At 41.4% G+C, this 26281-nt stretch overlaps 1 protein-coding gene across 2 annotated transcripts in view; it reads right to left on the bottom strand.

Annotated features, from left to right (window-relative positions):
* LOC109865180 (alpha-tectorin) overlaps positions 1-20254 on the bottom strand; it is a 46153-nt gene extending 25899 nt beyond the window's left edge. Inside the window, exons 1-6 of one of the 2 annotated variants that reach the window (XM_031799851.1) lie at positions 20206-20254; positions 20012-20090; positions 19823-19846; positions 2026-2147; positions 797-1075; positions 523-618 (exon numbers count right to left, since the gene is read on the bottom strand). In XM_031799851.1, coding sequence (XP_031655711.1) covers positions 523-618; positions 797-1075; positions 2026-2147; positions 19823-19846; positions 20012-20084 — 594 coding nt within the window. In that variant the 5' untranslated portion in view covers positions 20085-20090; positions 20206-20254. The remainder of the gene's footprint in view (positions 1-522; positions 619-796; positions 1076-2025; positions 2148-19822; positions 19847-20011; positions 20091-20205) is intronic. The other variant, XM_031799852.1, reaches the window with a different exon arrangement.
* Between the last annotated feature and the right edge of the window lie 6027 nt (positions 20255-26281).

Raw genomic sequence — 26281 nt, 5'->3', positions numbered from 1 at the left:
TTATGAAAAAACAAATTTACATCACCAGACAATATATATTTTTGTTGTTGCAGAAATGCCTTCTTAAATGTGAACTTTCGTGAGCCTTAATTACAAACTTGTATGGGATCAGAAAATATTGAGTTTTGCCAAGGAGAAAGCACTGAGCTATATAGGGAGAAAGACAGGATCCTTTCTGGCTAGCCATGATTGGCTGAGACAATGGAGAGGTTGACCATGCTGACGGTTGGCCATGCCGACATGTGAATTCTTAAAGACATGGGTGGATCTATGGCTTAAGAGGGTGTGGACGATGCTGAAGGATCGTAAACAACAAAATTCTCTCCAGCACTCAATCTTTCAAGGGTATTTTCTCCTACTTGTCTCCTAAGTGGGATAACACGTTTACCAACTTTTAAAGTAGAATAACTTTCCCATGTTTCCTCCAATCACAATGAATTATATACAAGCTCTGAATCGAACCTTTTGTACATAAGCACCCATTGGGATAGACCGTTACAAGTATGCATTCATTCTTCTGACCTGAATGCTGCGTTGTGCTAGTGCAATCTGCCCATAGTTCATCAGGACAAAAGAGGATTGGACACCAGCAATCAGAACCACTTGGAAGGTGGTTTCCTTACATTAAGGAAATGAGAGAGATTTTAATACATAGCCTACTGTATAATGTAACAATTTTGCCCACCATAAGAAATCCCATGTAATTTCTATTTCATATCATTGCTTCACAGGTGTTGTATCGATTGCCTTTACAATAAGCATTACTTTTCATATAGAGCCACAAGAAAAGTCTTACTGTTCCTGAATTGGGGAAGTAGGCCACCCTATCCCACGTAGCAATGAAGACCAAATTAGCAGAGAAGCCCAGGTTTGGGAAGTACTGATTGATATCTTGTGTGGCCTGTTGAAGAACACTACCGCTGATGTACTGCTGGTAAAAGATGTTACCATTCCCTCGGTTGTCCAAATCGGTCCAAAATGGAGCTATTAGATCTATTGTGGAATGTGCAGGAAATCTGTATGGTATGTAGCTGGACCATGCTTGGTTGAACGTCAGGTGTCCATTGTGGTTAACCTTAAATCAAATGAGTTCATTGAAAAATTGTAAATGATTACACAATTATTTTGTTTAGTTGTACTGTATATCAGAACAGGTTTTGAATTGCTTAAAGGAGTAGTTTTACAACTTGATGTTAGATGGTTCCTCACCCTGAAAGTAGTCTATGGATCAGGAGAAACTGTGTTTTGTATACATTTCCAAACACTGAGGTTGGAATAATACTGTGAAATTGTGAAAATTCGGATAATGTCCTTAGTGTGAGAGCTGTTTGAAAAGATCAGTTCAAATTTCAACGTGTTTTGATGGGATGGAGTTTTGGTCTGTCTGGTGACATCACCAGGTGGTAAATCAGTTAATAGACCAATAAGAAGGAGAGTTCAAAACCTCTCTGCCTATAATAAGAGCTAGTTTTCCCCTCCCCACTCAATCCTAGCAAAATGATTGCTCTTGGCTAACAAGCTATTAAGTGAAAACACACACAGTAAGGTTTTTTTGTTAAAGGCCAAATCACCTTTGAGTAACATTAAACAAAATATTCATATTTGAGTTGATTTCAGATGATGTGGACATTGAAAAAATAAAACACGCTCACACAGTTAGTAGCAGCAACAACAAAAAACATGGATTACAGTTTCTCCTGGCCCATAGACTACTTTTAAGGTGAAGAACCATCTAGCATCAAGTTGTATAATCTTTAACAACTCCAGGAGGCATCCCAGCATACTTTTTGGGGGCATGCAACACCTTAACAGCATATTCTGATTGTAAAGTGGTTTACTGGTTGAACAGACATCAGAACCAGATTACATCCAGGTAAACAATGGCATCTTGATTTGACAACCAATATTCAACCTGACCAGCAAAATAAGTTATAATGCATTGCATACAGTTTTGCCCACAAAGATATTCAAAATACACAACAGGTTTCATACAACAGAGATAAATAAATGTACATTTCTACCCACATATATCTGTTGGTACGCATTTCCAAAATAGACAAATGGCCGGCTCAGGGGAATAAGAGGGGAACTTCCATCATCTGATCTGGAACTCATGGTGTCTCCAGCCCCAAATGGATAGAGCGGTCCTGAGATGAACAAAATGCCCCTCTGTCATAAAAAAGCTATTATCCAGGCATATTTGACCACACTGGCAATTATTTCAAGTGAGTTATTCGATCACCAACCAGTGATCAGGTCAGCAAAGTATAACCTGTCCATCAAAGAGGATCAACAATAAGCCAAGATAACAATTATTTTAGTACTATTAATTGTAATAAAAAATATATATAATTACATTTGATTTCACAAAGCATATCTAATTGTATTTTATCTGGTAGGAATCTAAGAAATATTTGGAGGAATTATTCAAGTGTGATTAAATCACTCAGAAGTCTGGTTCTTTCACTTTTTAAATGCATGTGCCAATCAACAGAAATGGCTTCACTGGTTGGCAACAATCAATGCACACAACAAAGAGGACATATATTTAGCCTGGTAGCCTCATCCTCATATTTCTAGCTAATCACATACTGTATAGCAAATTACCTGAAGGCCCACCTATTACCAGTAAGTCAAATGTTTGTGACTTCCTTTTCCTGGTGGGCAATGTAGGTTGATAAGTGAACAAAAGCATTGCAGGTCATTTAGCAAATTACCTCTTCATTGTCAGGGGACATTTAAAACCTCTTAAGGATCCGCCCCTTTTTTTCCATTTTTGACTAAAATGACATACCCAAGTCTAACTGCCTGTACACAGGCCCTGAAGCAAGGATATGCAATATTCTTGGTACCATTTGAAAGGAAACACTTTGAAGTTTGTGGAAATGTGAAAGGAATGTAGGAGAACATAACACAATAGATCTGGTAAAAGATAATACAAAGAAAGAATCAACCGTTCTTTAGTAAAAAAAATTGTACCATCTTTGAAATGCAAGAGAGAGGCCATAATATATTATTTCAGTGTATGTGCAAAGTTTTAGAATGATAAAATGACCCATTGCATTTTGGTTCCACATTTTGTGTCAATACTGCCCAAATGTGCCTAATTTGTTTATGAATAACTTTTCATGTTCAAAATTGTGCACTCTCCTCAAACGATAGCATGGTCTTTTTCCACTGCAATAGCTACTGTAAATTGGACAGTGCAGTTAACTTAAATTCTTGTTAATCTTTCTGCCAATATCAGATATCTATGTCTTGGGAAATTTTCTTGTTACTTATAACTTCATGCTAATCGCATTAGCCTACGTTAGCTCAACCGTCCCATACACAGGACACCGATCCCTAAGAAGGCAATTGAATGAACACCTGCTATGATAAATCAACACTTTTGGCAATAATGTTTTCATGGGGTACTTTTGATAAGCATATTTGTGGTCTGATTAGGGCTGTGGCGGTCACAAATTTTGTCAGCTGGTGATTGTCAAGCAAATAACTTTCAGTCTCATGATAACTGACCGTTAATTAACATAAACATATTTAGCATCTACTGGCTTCCACACATAGTCTACAAGCCACTGATGCATACCTTTGGAACATCTCAATTTTAAAAAGATGAATAGATCCATGTACTATAGCCTAAACCTGTAGACAGGTCTAAAGAAAGAAATGAAGAAATTGTAGTCTATTTCAGAAGAACAGAATAGCATACTCTGAGTTGTCCTTATGTTTGGTCCTGATCTGGCTATGCCAAATGGCTGTGGGCTAGACTAGTTCATTTAGCAGACAAGATTTGCTTAGAATTCCCGTGGCATTATTTTATATTATTTTATAGTATGAAGAATACAATTCCACAAAGTTGAATAAAATAGAAAGGATATTTTCTCCAACAATTTGAGGGAGTGCGCACATGCGGCTATTCTGTGTTGAGCGGTTAACAAAGAAGTAGGTACTCCTATGTGCTTAATTTAGAGGTATTAATGTAACTTTAGTTGTACTACAAATGTTGGGCTATATGTTAAGATTTTTTACCCCCTTTTTCTCCCGAATTTTGTGATATCCAATTTCGATCTTGTCTCATTGCTGCAACTCCCCAACGGGCTCGGGAGAGGCGAAGATCGAGTCGTGCGTCCTCCAAAACATGACCCGCCAAACCATGCTTCTTAACACCCACTCGCTAAAGTAAAGCCCCCCTTGCCAAACCTTCCCCTAACATGGATGACGCTGGGCCAATTGTGCGCCACCTTATGGGACTCACACAGCTAGGGATCGAACCCCAGGCTGCAATGATGCCGCAACACTGCAATGCAGTGCCTTAGATCGCTGCACCACTCGGGAAGCACGTTTAGATTTTTTTATACATTATAAGGCTGAATAATGCAAATCTAATCATGATTTGAAAATAGTCGGTTGAAAAGAATGAGCTCTGCTTTGTTTTTTGCGTAGACTGTACAGACATTCACAATTTTACAAGCACTTGCTAATGCCTCAAATTTCCTGGCGGCATCCCCTTTGTAATGCACCATAAAACAATCCATGCCTTTTTCGGCCAGTGGCCATTGTGCCCTTGGCCCGGAGTGCTGCGTTATGCCCTTCTCTCTGAGTGCTACGTGATCCGAAGCACCTCTCACTCACATGGCTCTCCATCACGTGATCGGGTCTTTCTCACAGTCTACAAGTGAAGACCGACTGTGAGAGAAATTACAGGATCATGTTATAAATACTGTTATTGCATCAAATGGTTGTTTAATGCAACATAATAGGGGGTTCTTAGAACACTCATCTGTGTGTGTTCTACCTAGAATGGGCCTCTGGGGGTTTAATGCTGACAGTAGATTTACGATGCCTTAGGCCACATTCCATTAATGTGAGGGAGATTGCTCCGGTTTGATTGGAAGGTACCAGGGAGAGATGGCTCAGGGCCAGACCCTGGTTTCTATACAAAGAGAACGGTCTTTACAGCAGTCTGATGTGAATTATTATTATTATCTTTATTACAAATCTTAACCTTGTGACCCATTCCATACATCTATTGTTTGTCATGAACATTCAGGTCGATGTAGTTTGCTATAAAAAAGGTGTTATATTTTTTGTCTCCGGGCTCTCAACGAATCATCTGAGGGTTATTTGTCGACCAGCCCACATTATCGCAGAGAACTCAATCGATTCACTTTGTATGTGCGTGCTGTATTTACCTGCTCCCTAATTAATAAGTGAATAAAGATTTAGTTTCAGTTATGACTTGTGTGATAAGTTTGTCACTCCTCATTTGATAGTAAAGAAATGAACCACCCCAAGACACGTCGGGGACGCAACTGCAGAAGTCCTTATCCAATTCCGAAGTGCATATTGAAGATATTGGAAGAACTGTCCACATTTACTTTTTGTCAGCCAACAAGATGTGTAGGCCTAACGAACAACAAAAACACAAGCCTATATCAATCTACTATCCCCCACAGTACAAAAGTTAACCTATTCTATTCTGTGCGAGGAAACAAATATTCCAAACATAGTCTGGGACAGTTCTGGGATGCGATAGAGCCCAAACTAATACAACCACTAGCATTTTTTTCCCTTCGCAATGTGGCTGATGGAAAATATCAGAACCGTTAGTTTAAATGTTGATAAACTATTAGGCAATTACACGCAGTATGTGTGCGAATGTTCCCCAAACTTGAAACTCACGTGCTGCTTATGTATTCCAGTTAGGCTCTACACCCCTTATAAAGGGGGTTAATGTTATTTGGCCACTTTAGTTGTGAAACAAACCTTAGCAAAACGTATAGGCCTATGGGCTAGGCTACATGAGGTGTGCGACTATGATTAGACAAAGTTGGAACAAATTGTTTCTTGCCTTACGCTGGGCATCATTCAATATTTTATTCACAAGTGATAGGCTAATATTGTCACCCATCAGACTATTCTTGATTTAATCTTGTCTTTACATGTACCAAATAATATATATGACATTTGTTTTGATTTAGAATGGATCATTATTATGCACCGGTCTTAAAACAGGGGCAGGGGAAGAAAATACATGTCATCTATGCATTTAAATAGAAAATGGAGGACGCTTTTCCCGTGGTTCATTTTCATGACAGCCAGGTAGGCTATACTCCTGTTGTAAAGATAAGCAATGTGCTCAATATTAGGAAAGTTGAGAAAAAAATATAGTAGGCCTTTCCAAAAGAAAGCTGATGGGAATCCTCCTCTTTTTAATAGCCATCACTGTTTTCTTGCGCAATTGCATAATGGGCTCTCGTGAAGTGTTTGATTTGATTTTCGATTACATTTTCAATAATGATAGAGTGATTAGAGGGACAATATAGTGCTGAGTACCAGGCAGTTAGCAAGTTTGGTAGACTACTAATGACCATCAGCAGAGTCAGAGCATGGAGAAGCCTAATTACTGTGACTGTCACGTTCATGGTAACGAGGAGACCAAGGCGCAGCATGATGAGAATACATATCTTTTAATGAACGATAAACACTTAAACTATACAAAACAATAAAACTAACGTGAAGCTATATATAATGAGAGCAGACACAGGCAGCTAAACAAAGACAATAACCCACAAATTACCCAAAGAATATGGCTGCCTAAATATGGTTCCCAATCAGAGACAACAATACCATTATTTAACCAGGTAGGCAAGTTGAGAACAAGTTCTCATTTACAATTGCGACCTGGCCAAGATAAAGCAAAGCAGTTCGACACATACAACGACACAGAGTTACACATGGAGTAAAACAAACATACAGTCAATAATACAGTATAAACAAGTCTATATACGATGTGAGCAAATGAGGTGAGATAAGGGAGGTAAAGGCAAAAAAAAGGCCATGTGGCAAAGTAAATACAAAATAGCAAGTAAAACACTGGAATGGTAGATTTGCAGTGGAAGAATGTGCAAAGTAGAAATAAAAATAATGGGGTGCAAAGGAGCAAAATAAATAAATTAAATACAGTAGGGAAAGAGGGTAGTTGTTTGGGCTAAATTATAGGTGGGCTATGTACAGGTGCAGTAATCTGTGAGCTGCTCTGACAGTTGGTGCTTAAAGGTAGTGAGGGAGATAAGTGTTTCCAGTTTCAAGGATTTTTGTAGTTCGTTCCAGTCATTGGGAGCAGAGAACTGGAAGGAGAGTCGGCCAAAGAAAGAATTGGTTTTGGGGTTGACTAGAGAGATATACCTGCTGGAGCGTGTGCTACAGGTGGGAGATGCTATGGTGACCAGCGAGCTGAGATAAGGGGGGACTTTACACTGGACCGTGGAGACGCACCGTGAGCATCTCTGCATAACACGGTGCCTGACCAGTTACACGCTCCCCACGGTAAGCACGAGGAGTTGGCTCAGGTCTCCTACCTGGGTCTCCTACTTTACCTAGCAGAGTCTTGTAGATGACATACAAAAAGCCTAGACACGACAAAACACATATCACCCTTGTCACACCCTGACCAAACCAAAATAATAAATAAAACAAAGAATACTAAGGTCAGGGTGGGACAGTGACTAAATGGTCATATGAAATTTGACTGCCTTCGTGACTCGTGACCGCCGGAGTGGCGGTAATACGGTCACCACAACAGCCCTGTCTGTTATGAACTGAAAAGAAGAATGACCCAGGGATGTGTTTGGGGACATTTAATACAATGTGACTGGCAGATCGGGTGCTGTATTTGAATAATCGACCCGGAGGGAATGGCTGCCGTTTTACGGGCTCCCAACCAACTGTGCATTTTTTTTTTTTTTCGCATTGTTTGTAACTTCTTTTGTACATAATGTTGCTGCTACCGTCTCTTATGACCGAAAAGAGCTTCTAGATATCAGAACAGCAATTACTCACCTCGAACTGGACAAAGATTTTTTCTTTAATGAGTCCAACGCAAAGGATATATTGCATCCCCAAGACCAGGTCCAAATCCCTGTAATTTCCAAGAAGAAAATATGGAAATACAGGGGGCGGAGATCAGGGTGCATTGTGAGAATTCTTTGGCAAGTGGGTAAACTGCCTCTACCCTTCTGTTCTATTGGCCAACGTGCAATCACTGGGACATCAATTTGATATCTCCGTTCTATATTATAGTAACCAATAAAGTGTTAAACAAATTAAAAAATAGATGATAGATTCTTCAAAGTAGTCACATTTTGCCTTGAAGACACCGTTGCACACTCTTGGCATTCTCTCAACCAGCTTCACCTGGAATGCTTTTCCAACCGTCTTAAAGGAGTTCCCACATATGCTGAGCACTTGTTGGCTGCTTTTCATTCACTCTGCTGTACATCTCATTCCAAACCATCTCAATTGGATTGAGGTCAGGCGATTGTGGAGGTCAGCTCATCTGATACAGCACTCCCTCACTCTCCTTCTTGGTTAAACAGACCATACAAAGCCTGGAGATGTGTTGGGTCATTGTACTGTTGAAACACAAATGATAGTCCCACTAAGCACAATCCAGACAGGATGCGTATCGCTGCAGAATGATGTGCCTTCAATTCAAAATAAATCACCAACAGCGTCACAGCAAAGAATGCCCAAACCATCACACCTCCTCCTCCATGCTTCATGGTGGGAAGCACACAGAGATCATCTGTTCACCTACTCCGCATCACAAAAACACAGCGGTTGGAACCAAAAATCTCAGATTTGGACTCATCAGACCCAACAACAGATTTCCAACTGTCTAATGTCCATTGCCCGTGTTTCTTGGCCCAAGCAAGTCTCTTCTTCTTATAGGTGTCCTTTAGTAGTGGTTTCTTTGCAACAATTTGACCATGAAGGCCTGATTCACACAGTCTCTTCTGAATAGTTGATGTTGAGATGTGTCTGTCACTTGAACTCCGTGAAGCATTTATTTGGGCTACATTTTCTGAGGCTGGTAACTAATGAACTTATCCTCTACAGCAGAGGTAACTCTGGGTCTTCCTTTCCTGTGGCAGTCCTCATGAGAGCCAGTTTCATCACAGCGCTTAATGTTTTTTGCCACTGCACATTAAGAAACTTTCAAAGTTCTTGAAATTTTCCGCATTGACTGACTGACCATGTTTTCAAGTGATGATGGACTGTCTTTGCTTATTTGAGCTCTTCTTGTCATAATATGAACTTGTTATTATACCAAATAGGGATATCTTCTGTATACCACCCCTACAGTGCCTTGCAAAAGTATCTATCCCCCGTGGCGTTTTTCCTATATTGTTGCATTACAACCTGTAATTTAAATAGATTTTGACTTGGATTTCATGTAATGAACATACACAAAATAGTCCAAATTGGTGAAGTGAAATGCAAAAAAAGAACTTGTTTCCAAAAAATGTTGTTTAAATGAAATAGAAAAGTGATGAGTGCATATGTATTCACCCCCTTTGCTATGAAGCCCCTAAGTAAGATCTGGGGCAACCAATTACCTTCAAGAGTCCACATGTGTCCAATATAAGTGTCACATGATCTGTCACATGATCTCAGTATATCTACACCTGTCCTGAAAGGCCCCAGAGTCTGCAACCTCACAAAGCAAGGGGCACCACCAAGCAAGCGGCACCATGAAGACCAAGGAGCTCTCCAAACAGGTCAGGGACAAAGTTGTGGAGAAGTACAGATCAGGATTGGGTTATAAAAAAGTATCCAAAACTTTGAATATGGCACTATAATAAACCTGCCAAAACTCACGGACCAGGCAAGGAGGGCAATAATCAGAGGCAACAAAGAGACCAAAGATAACCCTGAAGAAGCTGCAAAGAAGCTGCAAAGCTCCACTGCAGAGATTGGAGTACCTGTTCATTGGACCACATTAAGCCGTACATTCCACAGACCTGGGCTTTACGGAAGTGTGGCCAGAAAAATGCCATTGCTTAATGGAAAAAAATAAGCCAAAAGGCATGTTGGAGACTCCCCAAACATATCTAAGATGGCACTCTGGTCAGATGAGACTAAAATGTAGCTTTTTAGCCATCAAGGAAAACTCTATGTCTGGTGCAAACCCACCACCTCTCATCACCCCGGGAAACCCAGTCCCTGCCGATGTTTTTCCATCGGCAGGGACTGGGATACTGGTCAGAATTGAAGTGATGGATGGCGCTAAATACAGGGAAATTCTTGAGGGAAACCTCAAGAATACTGCTAAAGCAACACTTGAGTGGCTTAAGGGGAAACATTTAAATGTCTTGGAATGACCTAGTCAAAGACCAGACTTCAATCCAATTGAGAATCTGTGGTATGACTTAGATTGCTGTACACCAGCGGAACCCATCCAACTTTAAGGAGCTGGAGCAGTCTTGCCTTGAAGAATGGGCAGAAATCCCAGTGGCTAGATGTGCCAAGTTTATAGAGACATACCCCAAGAGACTTGCAGCTGTAATTGCTGCAAAAGTGTCTCTACAAAGTATTGACTTTGGGGGGGGTTGAATAGTTCGTTTTCATTTTTTTTGTCTTATTTCTTGTTTATTTCACAAAAAAATGTATACTTTGCATCTTCAAAGTGGTAGGCATGTTGTGGAAATCAAATTAGACAAATTCCAGGTTGAAAAGGCAACAAAAAAATAAAAAATACCAAGGGGGTGAATAATTTGCAAGCCACTGTACCTTGTCACCACACATCTAATTGGCTCAAACGCATTAAGAAGGAAATAAATTCAATAAATTAACTTTAAACAAGGCACACCTGTTAATTCAAACGCATTCCAGGTGACTACCTCATGAAGGTGGTTGAGAAAATGCCAAGAGCCCAAAGCTCTCATCAAGGCAAAGGATGGCTACTTTGAAGAATCTAAAATATAAAACATATTTCGATTTGTTTAACACTTTTTTGGTTACTACATGATTTCATATGTGTTATTTAATCGTTTTGAATTCTTCACTATTATTCTACAATGTAGAAAATAGTAAAAAATAAAGAAAAGCTCTGGAATGAGTAGGTGTGTCCAAACTTTTGACTGGGACTGTATATTATTCGTAGCTGTCTATTTACCACCACAAACTGATGCTGGCACTAAGATCACACTCAGCGAGCTGTATAAGGCCGAAAGCAAACAAGAAAATGATCATCAAGAAGCGGCACTCCTAGTGGCCGGGGACTTTAATGCATGCAAATTTAAATCCTTTTTACCTAATTTCTACCAGCATATCACATGTGCAACCAGAGGGGAAAAAAACTCTAGACCACCATTACGCCACACACAGAGACGCATACAAAGCTCTCCCTCGCCCTCCATTTGGCAGATCTGACCATAATTATATCCTCCTGATTCCTGCTTACAAGCAAAAACTAAAGCAGGAAATAACAGTGACTTGCTCAATACAGAAGTTGTCAGATGACGCGGATGCTACGCTACAGGACGGTTTTGCTAGCAGAGACTGGAATATGTTCCGGGATTCATCCAACGGCATTGAGAAGTATAACACTTCAGTCACCGGCTTCATCAATAAGTGCATTGACGACGTTGTCCCCACAGTGACTGTACATACATATCCCAACCAGAAGCCATACAGGCAACATCTGCACCAAGCTAAAGGCTAGAGCTGCCGCATTCAAAGAGCGGGACACTAATTCTAACCCTTATAAGAAATCCCGTTATGCCCTCAGACAAACCATCAAACAGGCAAAGCGTCAATACAGGACTAAGATTGAATCCTACTACACTGACTCTGACACTCGTCGGATGTAGCAGGGCTTGCAAACTATTATGGACTACAAAAACATCTGCCTACCAGACGAGCTAAATGCCTTTGAAGCTTCGAGTCAAGCAACACTGAAGCATGCATGAGAGCACCAGCTGTTCCAGACGACTGTGTGATCATGCTCTCCATAGCCGATGTGAGCAAGACCTTTAAACAGGTCAACAAACACAAGGCCGCAGGGCCAGATGGATTACCAGGACGATTACACAGAGCATGCGAGGACCAAGTGTCTTCATTGACATTTTCAACCTCTCCCTGACCGAGTCTGTAATACCTATATTGTTTCAAGCAGACCATTACAGTCCCTGTGCCCAAGAAAGCAAAGGTAACCTTCCTAAATGACTACTGCCCCGTAGCACTCACGTTGGTAGTCATTTAGTGCTTTGAAAGGCTGGCTATGACTCACATCAACACCATCATCTCAGAAACCCTAGACCCACACAATCTCAATCGCACTCCCCACTGCCCTTTCCGACTTGGACAAAAGGAACACCTGTGTGAGAATGCTGTTCATTGAATACAGCTCAGCGTTCAACACCATGGTGCCCTCAAAGCTCATCACTAAGCTAAGGACCCAGGGACTAACGACCCAGGGACCCAGGGACCCAGGGACTAAACTCCCTCTGCAACTGGATTCTGGCTGCTGCCAGGTGGTATTTACTTTGCCTTTTTTGCCTTTACCTCCCTTCTCACCTCATTTGCTCACATTGTATATAGACTTGTTTATACTGTATTATTGACTGTATGTTTGTTTTACTCCATGTGTAACTCTGTGTCGTTGTATCTGTCGAACTGCTTTGCTTTATCTTGGCCAGGTCGCAATTGTAAATGAGAACTTGTTCTCAACTTGCCTACCTGGTTAAATAAAGGTAAAATAAATTTTAAAAAATAAAATAAAAAGGGTAGTCAACAACACATCTTCCACGCTGATCCTCAACACTGGCGCCCCTCAGGGGTGCGTGCTTAGTCCTCTCCTGTGCTCCCTGTTCACCAACGACTGCGTGGCCAAGCATGACTCCAACACCATCATTACGTTTGCTGACGACACAACAGTGGTACAACGATGAGACAACCTATAGTGAGGTGGTCAGAGACACTGCCAGGACAACAACCTCTCCCTCAATGTGAGAAAGACAAAGGAGCTGATTGTGGACTACAGGAAAAAGAAGGGCCGAAGAGGCCACCATTAACATCGATGGGGCTGTAGTGGAGCAGGTCGAGAGTTTCAAGTTTCTTGGTGTCCACATCACCAACAAACTATCATGGTCAAAACACACCAAGACAGTCGTGAAGAGGGCACGACAACACATTTTTCCACTCAGAAGACTGAAAAGATTTGGCACAGGTCCCCAGATCCTCAAAGTTCTACAGCTACACCATCAAGTGCATCCTGACCGATTGCGTCACTGCCTGGTGTGGCAACTGCTTGGCAATCCGATCGTAAGGCACAACAGAGGGTAGTGCGTATGACTAGTACATAACTGGGGCCAAGCTTCCTGCCATCCAGGACCTACTGTATATACTAGGCAGTGTCAGAGGAAGGCCCAAAAAATTGTCAAAGATTAATCTAATGTCCACCCAACTATCTACATTAAATTATTGTTAATATACTGTAACTGCAGTGTCCAATTTACAGTAGCTATTACAGTGAAAAAATGCCACGCTATTGTACCATGAAAATTGAAAAAAAGGGTCCGATCCTTAAGAGGTTTTAACTCTATTTCTTGAACTGCATTGTTGGTAAGAATTTCAGGGTAAGGTTGTTGTATTCAGCGCGTTGTGACAAATACAATTTGATTTGATTTCAACGCTGCACATTGGTCCGATATTTCCTACTCCTCCTCAGAAGAGGAGGAAAATCGCTACAGAATCACCCACCACAAAAGGACCATGCAGCGTGGTAACCAGGAGCAGAGGGTTCTGGACTCCTGGACTTGGGAGGAGATATTGGACAGCAAGGGACCCTGGGCACAGGCTGGGGAATATCTCCGCCCCAAAGAAGAACTGGAGGCAGTAAAAGCTGAGCGGCGGCGGTATGAGGTAAGGCAGCGCAACAGGCACGAGAGGCAGCCCCAAAACATTTTGGGGGGAGGCACACGGGGAGATTGGTGGAGTCAGGCGATAGACCTGAGCCAACTCCCCGTGCTTACCGGAAGAAGCGCAGTACTGGTCAGGCACCGTGTTATGCGGTCAAGCGCACTGTGTCGCCAGTACACGCTCATAGCCCGGTGCGCTATAGACCAGCCCCCCGCAAGTGCCATGGTCCGGGCTAAAGTGGTCATCCAGCCTGGAGGAGTGGTGCCAAGGCTGCGCACCAGAGCTCCAGTGCTCCTCCACAGCCCGGTCCATCCGGTGCCTCCTCCACGCACCAGGCCTCCTGTAGGTCTCCTCAGGTCCTGTGGCAGCCCCACGCACCAGGCTGTCTCTCCGTCTCCTCCCTCCAGGTTCTCCCGCCTGTCCGGCGCTTCCAGAGTCTCCCGCCTGTCCGACGCTGCCGGAGTCTCCCGTCTATTCGGGGCCCCCGGTCCCCAGTCCGAGGGCGGCGGCGAAGGTCGCCGCTCCAAATGCGCCACTTAAGTGGGTCAAGACTATGGTGGAGTGGGGGCCACGTCCCCCGCCAGAGCCTCCACCGCGGACAGATGCCCACCCAGACCCTCCCCTATGGGTTTAGGTTTTGCGGCCGGAGTCCGCACCTTTGGGGGGGGGGGGGGGGGGCGTACTGTCACGCTCTGACCGTAGATTGCTTTGTATGTTTCTAATTTTAGTTTGGTCAGGGTGTGATGTGGGTGGGTGGGTATTCTATGTTTTCTGTTTTGTGTGAGTACCTGACAGAACTGTTGCGTTTTGTTCCACTTTTGTTTTTTGTTTCAGTGTTCCGGTTATAATAAACAGCATGGACACTTACCACGCTGCACATTGGTCCGATATTTCCTACTCCTCCTCAGAAGAGGAGGAAAATCGCTACACATACCAACCAGGTTTATAACTTGACATAATCCTGTCTCGGAGCTCTACGGACAATTCCTTCGACCTCATGGCTTGTCAAATGTGGGACCTTTAATGGATAGTTGTGTGCCTTTCCAAATCATGCCAAATCAATTGAATTTACTACAGGTGGACACCAATCAAGTTGTAGAAACATTTCAAACATCTCAAACAGCTCAATTTTGAGTCTCATAGCAAAGTGTCTGAATACTTATGTAAATAAGGTATCTGTTTTTTATTCTTAATAAAAAATGTCTAAAAACCTGTTTTTGCTATGTCATTATGGGGTGTTGTGTGTAGATTGCTGAGGATTAAAAAATATATATATTTTAGAATAAGGCTGTAACATAACAACATTTTGAAAAAGTAAAGGGGTCTTGAATACTTTCTGCTGTAGAATGAAAAATCTACCATGATTAAATACGTATAACAAGTTAGAGACACTGTATGTCCCAATGATCACAATTGTGACTGCTAAGATATGCAAATATGTTTTGTGTGTGCTGGTTTTGCATGTTATTGTGGCATTAATTCAAGTCACATATCAGTTTGCAAACGATGTAAAAAAAAATGTATGTGACTTAATAAAGCTACATATAAACATGGCCTCATTCTTAAAGTACGTAAAACAGCTTCAAAATGCAGGTGTTTTAGCCTCGCTCAGTGCTTTCAGTGGTGGAGGGGCAGCCAGATGAATATGGAGAGCGTAGGGTTTGGTAATCTTCTCTAGTTCCACCGTGTTCAGTCACTCATGGGGACACTACATCACCGCAGAATTTACAGGGAGAGCTAGGCAGTTCAAGCCCCCTTGGGTGCTGCCATAGATTATCATTAGTGCCCATCCAAGAAGCCTCATTGGCCACAGATAAAAATGACCTCAATTCACATTAGATCTACCGTAGTTTTGAATGGACTGATCATGTAACTTTCAAAATCTAGGCTAGAAAGCTAGACAAGCAGTCATCATCATGAATCACGTCGACAATCTACTGCCAAGTCCTCTTCAATCCTTGTCATATGAATTTTAATTATAGATAAAAGGTGTAGGTGCTCATCGGCCATTCGACATAAACATTACACAACAAGTCTGTCACAGCTGATGAAAGGAGAGGACCACGGTGCATTTTCTTCTAATTTATCAAAATGACGCCGACAAAACAATACCAAACCGTGAAGCTCAACGGAAAAGTGCCATAAAAAAAAAGAGTCAACCTCCCATTAAAAAAAAGAGTCAATCTCCGGCCAAATACCCGGCCAAACACAAAGAAATAGAAAACATAGAACACAAAACATAGAATGCCCACCCCAACTCACGTCCTGACCAAACCAAAATAGAGACATAAAAAGGATCTCTAAGGTCAAGGTGTGACAAAGTTGGAAATCGCAAATTCAACAATGAGTGGTTTGGAAGGAATCAGTGGCTAACTGCAAGCGTTGCATAGCAATTACTATTTTGATTCTCCTACCTGTTATTTGGTGGAGAGGGTGTGTGGTCCAAATCTGGGTTTAAGGATTTAAAACAGCTGTCTGAATTGGTCTTATTTCCAAGCTTAAAAGGATAGAAATAACCTCACAACACACCATGGGCCAGAAAAGGTTGAATACATTGGCCATGCTGTCAATCCAGCATGACTTCAGTAGCATTTAAAACAACTGGGAACTAGGAACTGGAGAATCTCAGACTTCAGTGAGCTAAAGACAACTGGGAACTCTGGGGAAAAAAACTAGCTCCGACAGGGAAAATATGTTTTGAACTGTAATCCAACTCGGAATTCCAAGTCGGGAACTCGGCCTCTTTCTAGAGCTCCGATCTGAAGATCACTGACGTCATGATTCAACCTTATTTTTTTCAAGGTTCCCAGTAGTCTTGAAAGCACCTTTGATGACAAAACTTGCCTACAAGAAGGACCACCGCTCCACCTTCCTGTTCAAGTGAGCACAGCACAACTGTCACACCCTGATCTGTTTCACCTGTCCTTGTGATTGTCTCCACTCCCTCCAGGTGTCGCATATTTCCTTGGAGTATTTATCCCTGTGTTTCCTGTCTCTCTGTGCCAGTTTGTCTTGTATGTTCAAGTCAACCAGCGTGGTTTTTCCTGTGCTCCTGCTTCTCTATTCTCTTCTACTAGTCCTCCCGGTTTTGACCTTTGCCTGTTTTCTGGATCCATTCCTGCCATTCTGTACCTCTGGAACTCTGAACTGGTTTTGACCTTTTGCCTGTCCACGGCCATTCTCTTGCCTACCCCTTTTGCATTGTTAATAAACATCCTGGACTATAACCATCTGCCTCCTGTGTCTGCATCTGGGTCTCGCCTTGTGCCCTTATAACAACGAGTCCAAAAATGTATTGCAATGCTGCTGCATAATTTATCTCATGTGCTTTTCTACACGAGGACGGGACACGATATAAAGTTGTTGGGTCTGTAACCATGTCTGCCAGTGACAGTCTCTTCCCATTCAAATATTTTTATCAAGTAATAGACCCATACATAAATGTATTAATGTTTGTATGGTTCAAAAGTCAAAACTCATGGTGTTCGTTGTTACTGAAGGACAATAACGTTAGCGACTGACACAAATCCACAAGGAGTCAGTAGAAACGCCATTTGTTTAAGCAAGTCAGCCATATCAGCTATGGTTTTAAAAAGTCAGTAAATGAGGCTGAATGAATTGTTTCGCTGCCGAATGAGGCTCCGCTGAGTGGTGAGGATTCACTCCTTTTAGGATTCGCTATTTTCAGGTCTCCAGAGATGTTCGATCAGGTAATGAGGCACATGACAGCCAACTTGGAGAATTATGGAGGCCACTGTGTTCTTGGGGACCTTCAACGCTCCATAAATATTTTTGTACCCTTCCTCAGATCTGTGCCTTGACACAATCCTGTCTCAGAGCTCGAAGGACAATTCCTTCTACCCAATGGCTTGGCTTTGACGCTGACATGCACTGTCGACTGTGGGACCTTATATAGACAGCTATGTGCTTTTCCAAATCATGTCCAATAAATTGAATTTGCCACAGGTGGACTCCAATCAAGTTGTAGAAACATCTCAAGGATGATCAATGGAAACAGGATGCACTTGAACTCAATTTTCAAATCCCATAGCAAAGGATCTGAATACTTATGTAAATAAGGTATTTTTGTTACTTTTTGCTTTGTCATTATGGGGTTTTGTGTATAGATTGATGAGGATATTTTTTTTTTAAATTCCATTTAAGTAGAAGGCTGTAAGGCAACAAAATGTGGAAAAGGTCAAGGGCTCTGAATACTTGTACTGTCCTGCATTGTACTCTCCCACAAATCACCTGAAAGCACATATGTTTCTAGGAAGTCATACCTTATTGGCAGTCTTTCAGCTATGTTTCTGGCAAGATTAGGAATGTGTCACAACAAGGGGTGTGTCATGCGGAGTGATGCAGGTTCTTTTAATGGGTTATTTCTAATCGTTGAGATTAAAATACAGTATCTTTGACAAGAGCAACCTGGCCGAATGTGTTGGGCAAACAAAATATTTGCAGACTTCTTTTGCCAAGAGGGCAATGAAGGTTGGCAAGTAAACAAAAGCATTGCAGGTCATTGTCAGGGGACATTTAATACCATTGAATGAACACCTGCTATAACAAATAAACACCTTTGGCAATAATCTTTTCAGTGGATAGTTCGAATGCTAAGTATTGTTGTGTGATATTATACAATCTGCTGTTCAAACAACAACAGTGGACACCCCGGCACTGTTTTGGTAAAAAGTTGAGGGATGGGGCTGGAGAAATGTAACCACACTCAAATTAATAGACAAAGCTATGCATCATCCATGAGATCAAAATTATAATTTTAACTATGTTTTGAGTTCATAATAACATTTTTTTAACGTTCAAGCTATTGCACATGCAACACTGAGCTAGAGTTCAATCAAAGAGACCACCGATGATAGCATGGGGCACTGAAACATTTGCTCTACCTTTTTGGCTGGTTTACATTTGGCCTATCGACATGTCTGTAGACAGGTGTCGTGGTGACATCATGAACATTCTATTGTCATCTGACATCAAACTTGTCGTTGTCATTGTGAAAAAGTATAAACACAAAGTGACAGTCTGAATGGCATCAGCAGCCCAGAGCTTCAAATAGCATGCTTGCTCTATTTTAACACCAATAAACCCATATGTCAACCTATACTAGCTGGCAAGGCAACTAAAAGCAACTTTCTAAACAATGTTTTGGTTTCTTTATATCCTTAATATTGTTGGACCCCAATGGGGATCCATAATAAAATACAAAACATGTCATCTAGCTAAAGTTAGCTGGCTAGCCAGTTCAAATAATGACCTAAGTATAGCTGATAAAGTCTTCATTTTACAGGAAAATAAAAGTATTATTATTTACAAAGTAATAGCGAGCATACAGAAAATAGCTTATGGCTGTGAGTGTGACTAAATAAAAGTAGTTCATTCTGAGGATTTTAGAACTCCGGCACTGTCTCGTCACAGATAGATTTGGTCTTGTTGCTGTACCAGCCCAGTAACCACGACAAGGAAACCAACAGTCGCAGCAACGGTCTACAGTCATTCCACCGGAGTATAAATTAATAAATATAGTTTTGATCAGTGACACTTGTCACATTCTAATTATCTACAGACCAAGTATTTACTCTTATCACATGCATTGTCTACACCTTGTCATAATGGATTTTTGTCAAATAAAATAAAACAATGACAATTACGAAGTGTGCAGACAGCATTATGCACATTCAGAACAACGTTCTCTTACTGAAGCATATTTTCACTTAATCTTAATTGTTTTCTTACATGAGTTTTAAAATGATTAAACACAGTTATGTTCCAAAACATTTAATTCAAAGTCAAACACAGATGTTCTTGAGTGATATTGTTTCAATATAAATTGAATCGAAGTGTGTGAGCTATTTTAGGGTGACTATTCATACATGAAGTAAACTATGACATTGTAGGAATAGTTTACTTCACAGGGCATTCCATAGAGCTTGTATTAAAAATATAATACAGTCGCATAACTCCACTCAAGGTAAGGAAACAATTACGATTAGATCGTCATTTTGAGAAACTATCCTTTAAAGGGAATTGTTTGTTTTGCTGACAAACAATTTGGGGTTTTGGGGTTGAAATCAGTTATTGGACATGGTAAACTTACCAGAAACAGCATTGGTCACCCTACCTGTTGAGATACCAAAGAAAATGTTTACGCAAGGGAAATGAATATGGAAAAATAAGTTGGTTTTATAGCCTTATAGACTAAATTGAAGTGGGGACAAAGGAAAACGTGTGCAATTCAACACCAGCTTTTCTCATCAGCGTCATATTGAGAAGAGACAATACTTACTCATCATCAACAAAAGCAGCACCAAAAGCATGGTTTGGTTCCCCATTGTCACTAGCTCCTTGGCCAAGATCATTCAAATCTATGAGAAAAGATGATAATCATTTTTACCATATTCGTCAGAAACCATTAATATTATTATCCCATCCTTAAAATGTATTTTACGCATATGTTACATGTTGTATTGATGAGCTCACCTATTTCTGTGGATTCACCCTCTCATGTATGTGGTACAATTGGACACTAGGCTTATATACTGTTCATTTCTGTGATGGAATGCACCTTGATCGAAAGCTCTACAAACCGGTTGTCTCACCAGTTACAATAATTCATTGACCATTTATGTGAAACAGTCGCGTGACAAAGGCAAAAACAAATTGCTTCCTCATATGTGTACTGTATTGAGAACAACGGCTTTATTGTAAGATTTAAGAAATATTCTATGGGGTTAGATTTGTTTCGTTATTCTGTAAGAATGTCTATTCAACATAACTCAAAGAAATCTATGATCTGTGAATATATACAAATATTTCACAAGGTAAACCATAATCTGCGAATACCGTATGTAAAAATAAATCACACATAAATCCATGATATGTAAATATAGTCAACATAGCTCACAAATAAAATTACAATTTGAATAAATGTAAAATGATTTGTGAGCATATGTTCAGAAATCCTGACGTGTTTGTATCCACAAATATGTGGTTTAAGATGAGTAGTCTATGTCCATTCATTGGGATAATCTTTGTGTTACATTACTTTCTAAAGCTGTTTTTTAGGGGCAATGTAACGTGTGCGCTGGAAGTCGGGGCGTAAGTTCAAGTAGTGAATCGTTTAATAAATAAATGAAACCAAGATACACGAACAACGCACAGACATGAAACAGAAACAATGACGACTGGGGAAGAAACCAATGGGAGTGACAAATAAAGGGCAGGTAATCAATGAGATGATGGAGTCCATGTGAGTGTTATTATGTGCAAACGCGCGCCATACCGAGCAGCCTGGTGATCTAGAGGCCGGAGAGGGAGCACACATCACAGTACCCCCTCCGCGACGCACGGCTCCAGCCGCAGGACGCCGACCAAGATGACGATCCCGGGGATCAGGAGCGGCCTGGCCACCTCTGCTAAGGCGTGGAAACCTGTCGATCCGTCTCAGGCGCGGAAGCATGACGACCTAGAGCGCCTGAGAGAGAGCATACGTGACAGTACCCTCTCCCCAGCGCTTTCGTCTCCGGCCGCAGGACGCCGACACAGGGACGGTAGTGTTGATGATGTCACTCATCAGCATAGCTTCACGTCTCTCCTCTTCTTTACCATTAGCAAGCTTGTGGAATGTCATTCACCTAAAATTCAGCCTATCTGCATGGCGCCCTAAGGCAATTCCACCACGCTTGCTGATTAACCTATGAGCACACTCATGCTCTCATCACTTCCCTTTCTTTCAAACAATGGACATACATCTACGGGAGTATTTATACTGTATGTCAACTCACCACTTGTGTCTCTCCCCTGCTGTTTGCGTCATCAGTGTTCCAACAACCTTCCACCTCCCCACCAACTGATGGGTAACCTGTTATCAGCATCTGGTCTCCAAGGCGCGTTTGTTAATTGTGGGGGGAAATTATATCTCAGGTGCCGCTTCAGAATCAGAATAAGTGTTCAAATGGGTTGATATCTGGTGACGAAGATGGCCATGACATATGGTGAGTTGGGGAGTAATTTATTACATGCAATCATGTAATCAATTACATGTAATCTGGAGAAAAAACGAACTAATCAGTTACGTTACCAGCTAAAATATTGCAATCAGATTAGACACTAGAAATACTAGATGATTACATCTTGGTTTGCTTTTAAATTCAGAAAGGATGTTAAGAAAATATATTATACATTATGACACCTTTCTGTTTTCTCAATAACATTAAATTCAGCAGTGACAGCACTCAGTCGGGGTCTCAATTTACTGTTGAAAGTTAGAATAATAGAATACACAAAGTGCAATTTCGAAACATGGTTGTGCATCAGCAGTTTTCCTCTAGTTAGTGTGTCACTCACTGACAGTCGCTTAGTTAGCCCGTGTCGATAAAAAAACGTGATTGATCAATTAGTCTAGTTAGTCTAGACAGCTATTTAAACTTAAAAAGATGCACTATGCAGAAATCGCTCCGCTATTTTCTCGTTGCAAATTTTTTAAAATAGTTTTCCTAATTTCAGTTTGTGACACAACAAGCAAGTGTAGTGTAGAGAATCATTGTAACATCTAAACCGCTGCAAAATATCTTTCCCTTAACCAAAAATATTGTATTTTCATCGGTTTGAAGCTGGTGTACAAAACCTAAAGTAAAAGAGGCAAAAACTAAACTGAAGACCGGGAACATAGAAATAGTGCATATAGAACAGATCTACAGCTTCTTAGACATCCATTCAATGAGAATGACAGATCTTTAGCTTACATTTCTATGTAAATTTGGTTGGTTGCCCTAAAAGTTAAGTATTGATCCCGGTGCCGAGTTAATGTGTAGTGTATAGTTTGTGTCAACTGAGGTGAATGAAGCTACACCAACCAATATGATAATGGCTATGGTAATTTTTGCTTGTTTTTGCTGTTCTCCAAATAGCATTTACGAGTTATTAATTGGTATAGAAATGCAGAAAATTAGCTTAAACTTGCTTAAAATGTATTGGATGGGGAGGATACCCAAAACGTACCTTTTGGGTCTTTGCTTGTAGCTGGTAGTTACCTTGTTGTTATTTCAGCACTGTAGTTAAGTAATTATTATGTAACTTATTGGTAATTTCTTTATAGTTTCAGTCTACCTACAGGGCTTTGACACTGTAATTTTAAAGAAAAGATTCTCCTGTTATCATGTAAATTACTATTGCTTTCTTAATAGTTTCACCATTGTTTCTTACTATTCATATCTTTATAACTTTACTTGTATGTATATCTGACTTAATTTAATGCAATTTCTCCCAGACACTAACACAATCACAAGTAATTAAGCTACTATGTTCATGAATGCAACTTAATTGTTAGTGTAGCCGGGCTGTGCCTATGTATAAATGCGCTGCTACTGCGTTCTGACTTCGGTTCTGCATTGTGTTGTGGTGCGTGTTGACAAAAGGGACACACTGCTGCCGTTTTTTGTCTTTTAATATTGGATGAGATTAAATAACTGCAGTGAATAGATGCAGCACAAAGTTATTACATGAAATGAAGAGCCTCTATGTTGCGCACACCTCTCCTCTGCACCTGAACGAGGCAATAGTATGTGTAATAGCAGCCTACATACATAGCCTATATCTGTCTTCAGATTTATTTTAAGGGTGATTTTTCCATTGAAAGAAGTGTACTGTACTTAATCTTCCACTCCACTCTTCCGATACATTTATTTGCTGCAGACAAAATTATATTCAACAGGTAGGCATTTTGAAACAGTTCAGAGATTACTCCAAGTAATGGGACTCTTTGGGGCGGCAGGGTAGCCTAGTGGTTAGAGTGTTGGACTAGTAACCGGAAGGTTGCAAGTTCAAATCCCCGAGCTGACAAGGTACAAATCTGTCATTCTGCCCCTGAACAGGCAGTTAACCCACTGTTCCTAGGCCGTCATTGAAAATAAGAATAACTTAACTGACTTGCCTAGTTAAATAAATGTAAAATTAAATGGGGATCTTTGCCAGGGAGCACTTAAATACATGATCAATGGTGTTGCAGTCAGAAAACATATGTTTACCGATCAAAACCCCAACATCAGGTGATGTTGCTTTCTCTCCCCAAATCGTACGAGAAAACTGTACATCTGCAACTTCAAGCCAACGTATTGCGGAGCGCGTTCCAGCTCGTCAACAGTTATTTCATCTCATCCAATATTAAAAGACAAGGGGAGGTTACTTTCTGTGTTCAGTTTATATAAGAATATCAAATTAAACGAATCTAAGAAACGCTTTTCCAGGCAGTTTGAATGTATATTCTTATTCTTTGCAGAATCTGTGTAATGACTTCAACTAAGAAGGCAACTTGGAACGTACCCGATCCTCCCATGCGATCATTCTCTTTCCCGGTAAGTGAAGTATGCAAATAAACCATGTGGTTGTAATCGCTAGTATGTAATGTTATGGAGATTGATTTATTGCTTTTTACGACATTTCTCAAACTACTATGCATTTTCACTGATCTGTCAAGGTTTTCAATCAAAATCTTAGCTATAGGCCGACTCAAGTTTCAGCTAGCTTTAGCGAGCGAGGCTACAGTCTATGGAGTTTCATGGTGGGCGCAGGGCTTTGTTCTGGGCAACATCTACACACCTGATTAATCTAGTTTGAGTGGTTAATTACTTTAATCCACGGGTCAAACTCCTACTATGGGAGGTCCGATTTTATGCAGGTTTTTGCTCCACCCTTGATTGATAAATGAAGGTTACAAATGACTTAAGGAACTCCCCTCACCTGGTTAGGTTGTCCAGGTGTTCTCTGTGGAATGATTGACACCCCTGCCTAATAGAGCTAGTTCAACTTGTCTTTGCAAAGCCTTTCTAAATTATACAGCTTTAGATCTTATGGAGAAAATAATTCCAAACAATGGATGAATTGGGACCACCAGACAGCAATGCTCCCATCCACAGTGAATGTGTATCTATCCAATGGTCATCTTGTTATGCATCATTCACGTCATTTAAAATTTTGTACACCACCTGTATTTTTTGTGATGTAATCCATTTACAAATTAAGTACATTTTATTCAGTTAATTTTTAAAATTAAAATAACTATCCTACATATACAGTGGTGAAATACAATTCTAAACTTGTTCTATTCTCTTTAATTTGCAGCTCCAAATTCTATTCAGACCACTCAGACCTACACCTGCCACCCTTCTATTCAGACCTACACCTACCACCCTTCTATTCAGACCACTCAGACCACTCAGACCTACACCTGCCACCCTTCTATTCAGACCTACACCTACCACCCTTCTACTCAGACCTACACCTGCCACCCTTCTACTCAGACCTACACCTACTACCCTTCTATTCAGACTACTCAGACCTACACCTACCACCCTTCTATTCAGACCACTCAGACCTACACCTACCACCCTTCTACTCAGACCTATACCTACCACCCTTCTACTCAGACCTATACCTACCACCCTTCTACTCAGACCTACACCTACCACCCTTCTACTCAGACCTACACCTACCACCCTTCTATTCAGACCTACACCTACCACCCTTCTATTCAGACCTACACCTACCACCCTTCTACTCAGACCTACACCTGCCACCCTTCTATTCAGACCTACACCTACCACCCTTCTACTCAGACCTACACCTACCACCCTTCTATTCAGACTACTCAGACCTACACCTACCACCCTTCTATTCAGACCACTCAGACCTACACCTACCACCCTTCTACTCAGACCTATACCTACCACCCTTCTACTCAGACCTACACCTACCACCCTTCTACTCAGACCTACACCTACCACCCTTCTACTCAGACTATTGCAACTCACTCCCCCCACGGCACTAACAGAAACTCCCTCGATAAGCTCCAAATGGTTTGAAACTCAGCAGCCCGTCTTCTAACCCACTAAATCATCCTGGCAGCCCGTCGTCTAACCCACTAAATCATTCTGGCAGCTCGTCGTCTAACCCACTAAATCACCCTGGCAGCCCGTCTTCTAACCCACTAAATCACCCTGGCAGCCCGTCTTCTAACCCACTAAATCACCCTGGCAGCCCGTCTTCTAACCCACTAAATCACCCTGGCAGCCAGTCTTCTAACCCACTAAATCATCCTGGCAGCACGTCTTCTAAATCACCCTGGCAGCCCGTCTTCTAACCCACTAAATCACCCTGGCAGCATATCACCCCCATCCTCTTTGAACTCCACTGGCTCCCTGTCTCCCACCGCATTAATTACAAGATCCTCCTGACCTAAAAAGTTCTCCCCCACCTTGCTACCCACCTCTGACTTTCCTCTCTCCTATCAGCCCTCATGCTCTCTCTGCTCAACCACAGTTAGCCACCTTTTCATCCCCAGGTCCAAGCTCCAGAGTTTCAGTGACAGGGTCTTCTCCAGGGTTGCTCCTAGGCTCTGGAACTCTGGAAGTCCATCATCTTTCAGTCCTGCCTAAAAACCCACCTCTTCACCATGGCCTACCCTTACCTCCACCTACACCATTCCCACCTCTTCTGTTTCACACACTCGTACACACACATACGTGCAACACCTGCTCGCTCACTCACCTGCTTTCTCACT

Source organism: Oncorhynchus kisutch, linkage group LG20, assembly GCF_002021735.2.
Source record: "Oncorhynchus kisutch isolate 150728-3 linkage group LG20, Okis_V2, whole genome shotgun sequence".
Lineage (NCBI taxonomy): Eukaryota > Metazoa > Chordata > Actinopteri > Salmoniformes > Salmonidae > Oncorhynchus > Oncorhynchus kisutch.
Note: the sequence above shows the minus strand (reverse complement) of the source record. Positions and strands in the feature narration are given on the sequence as shown.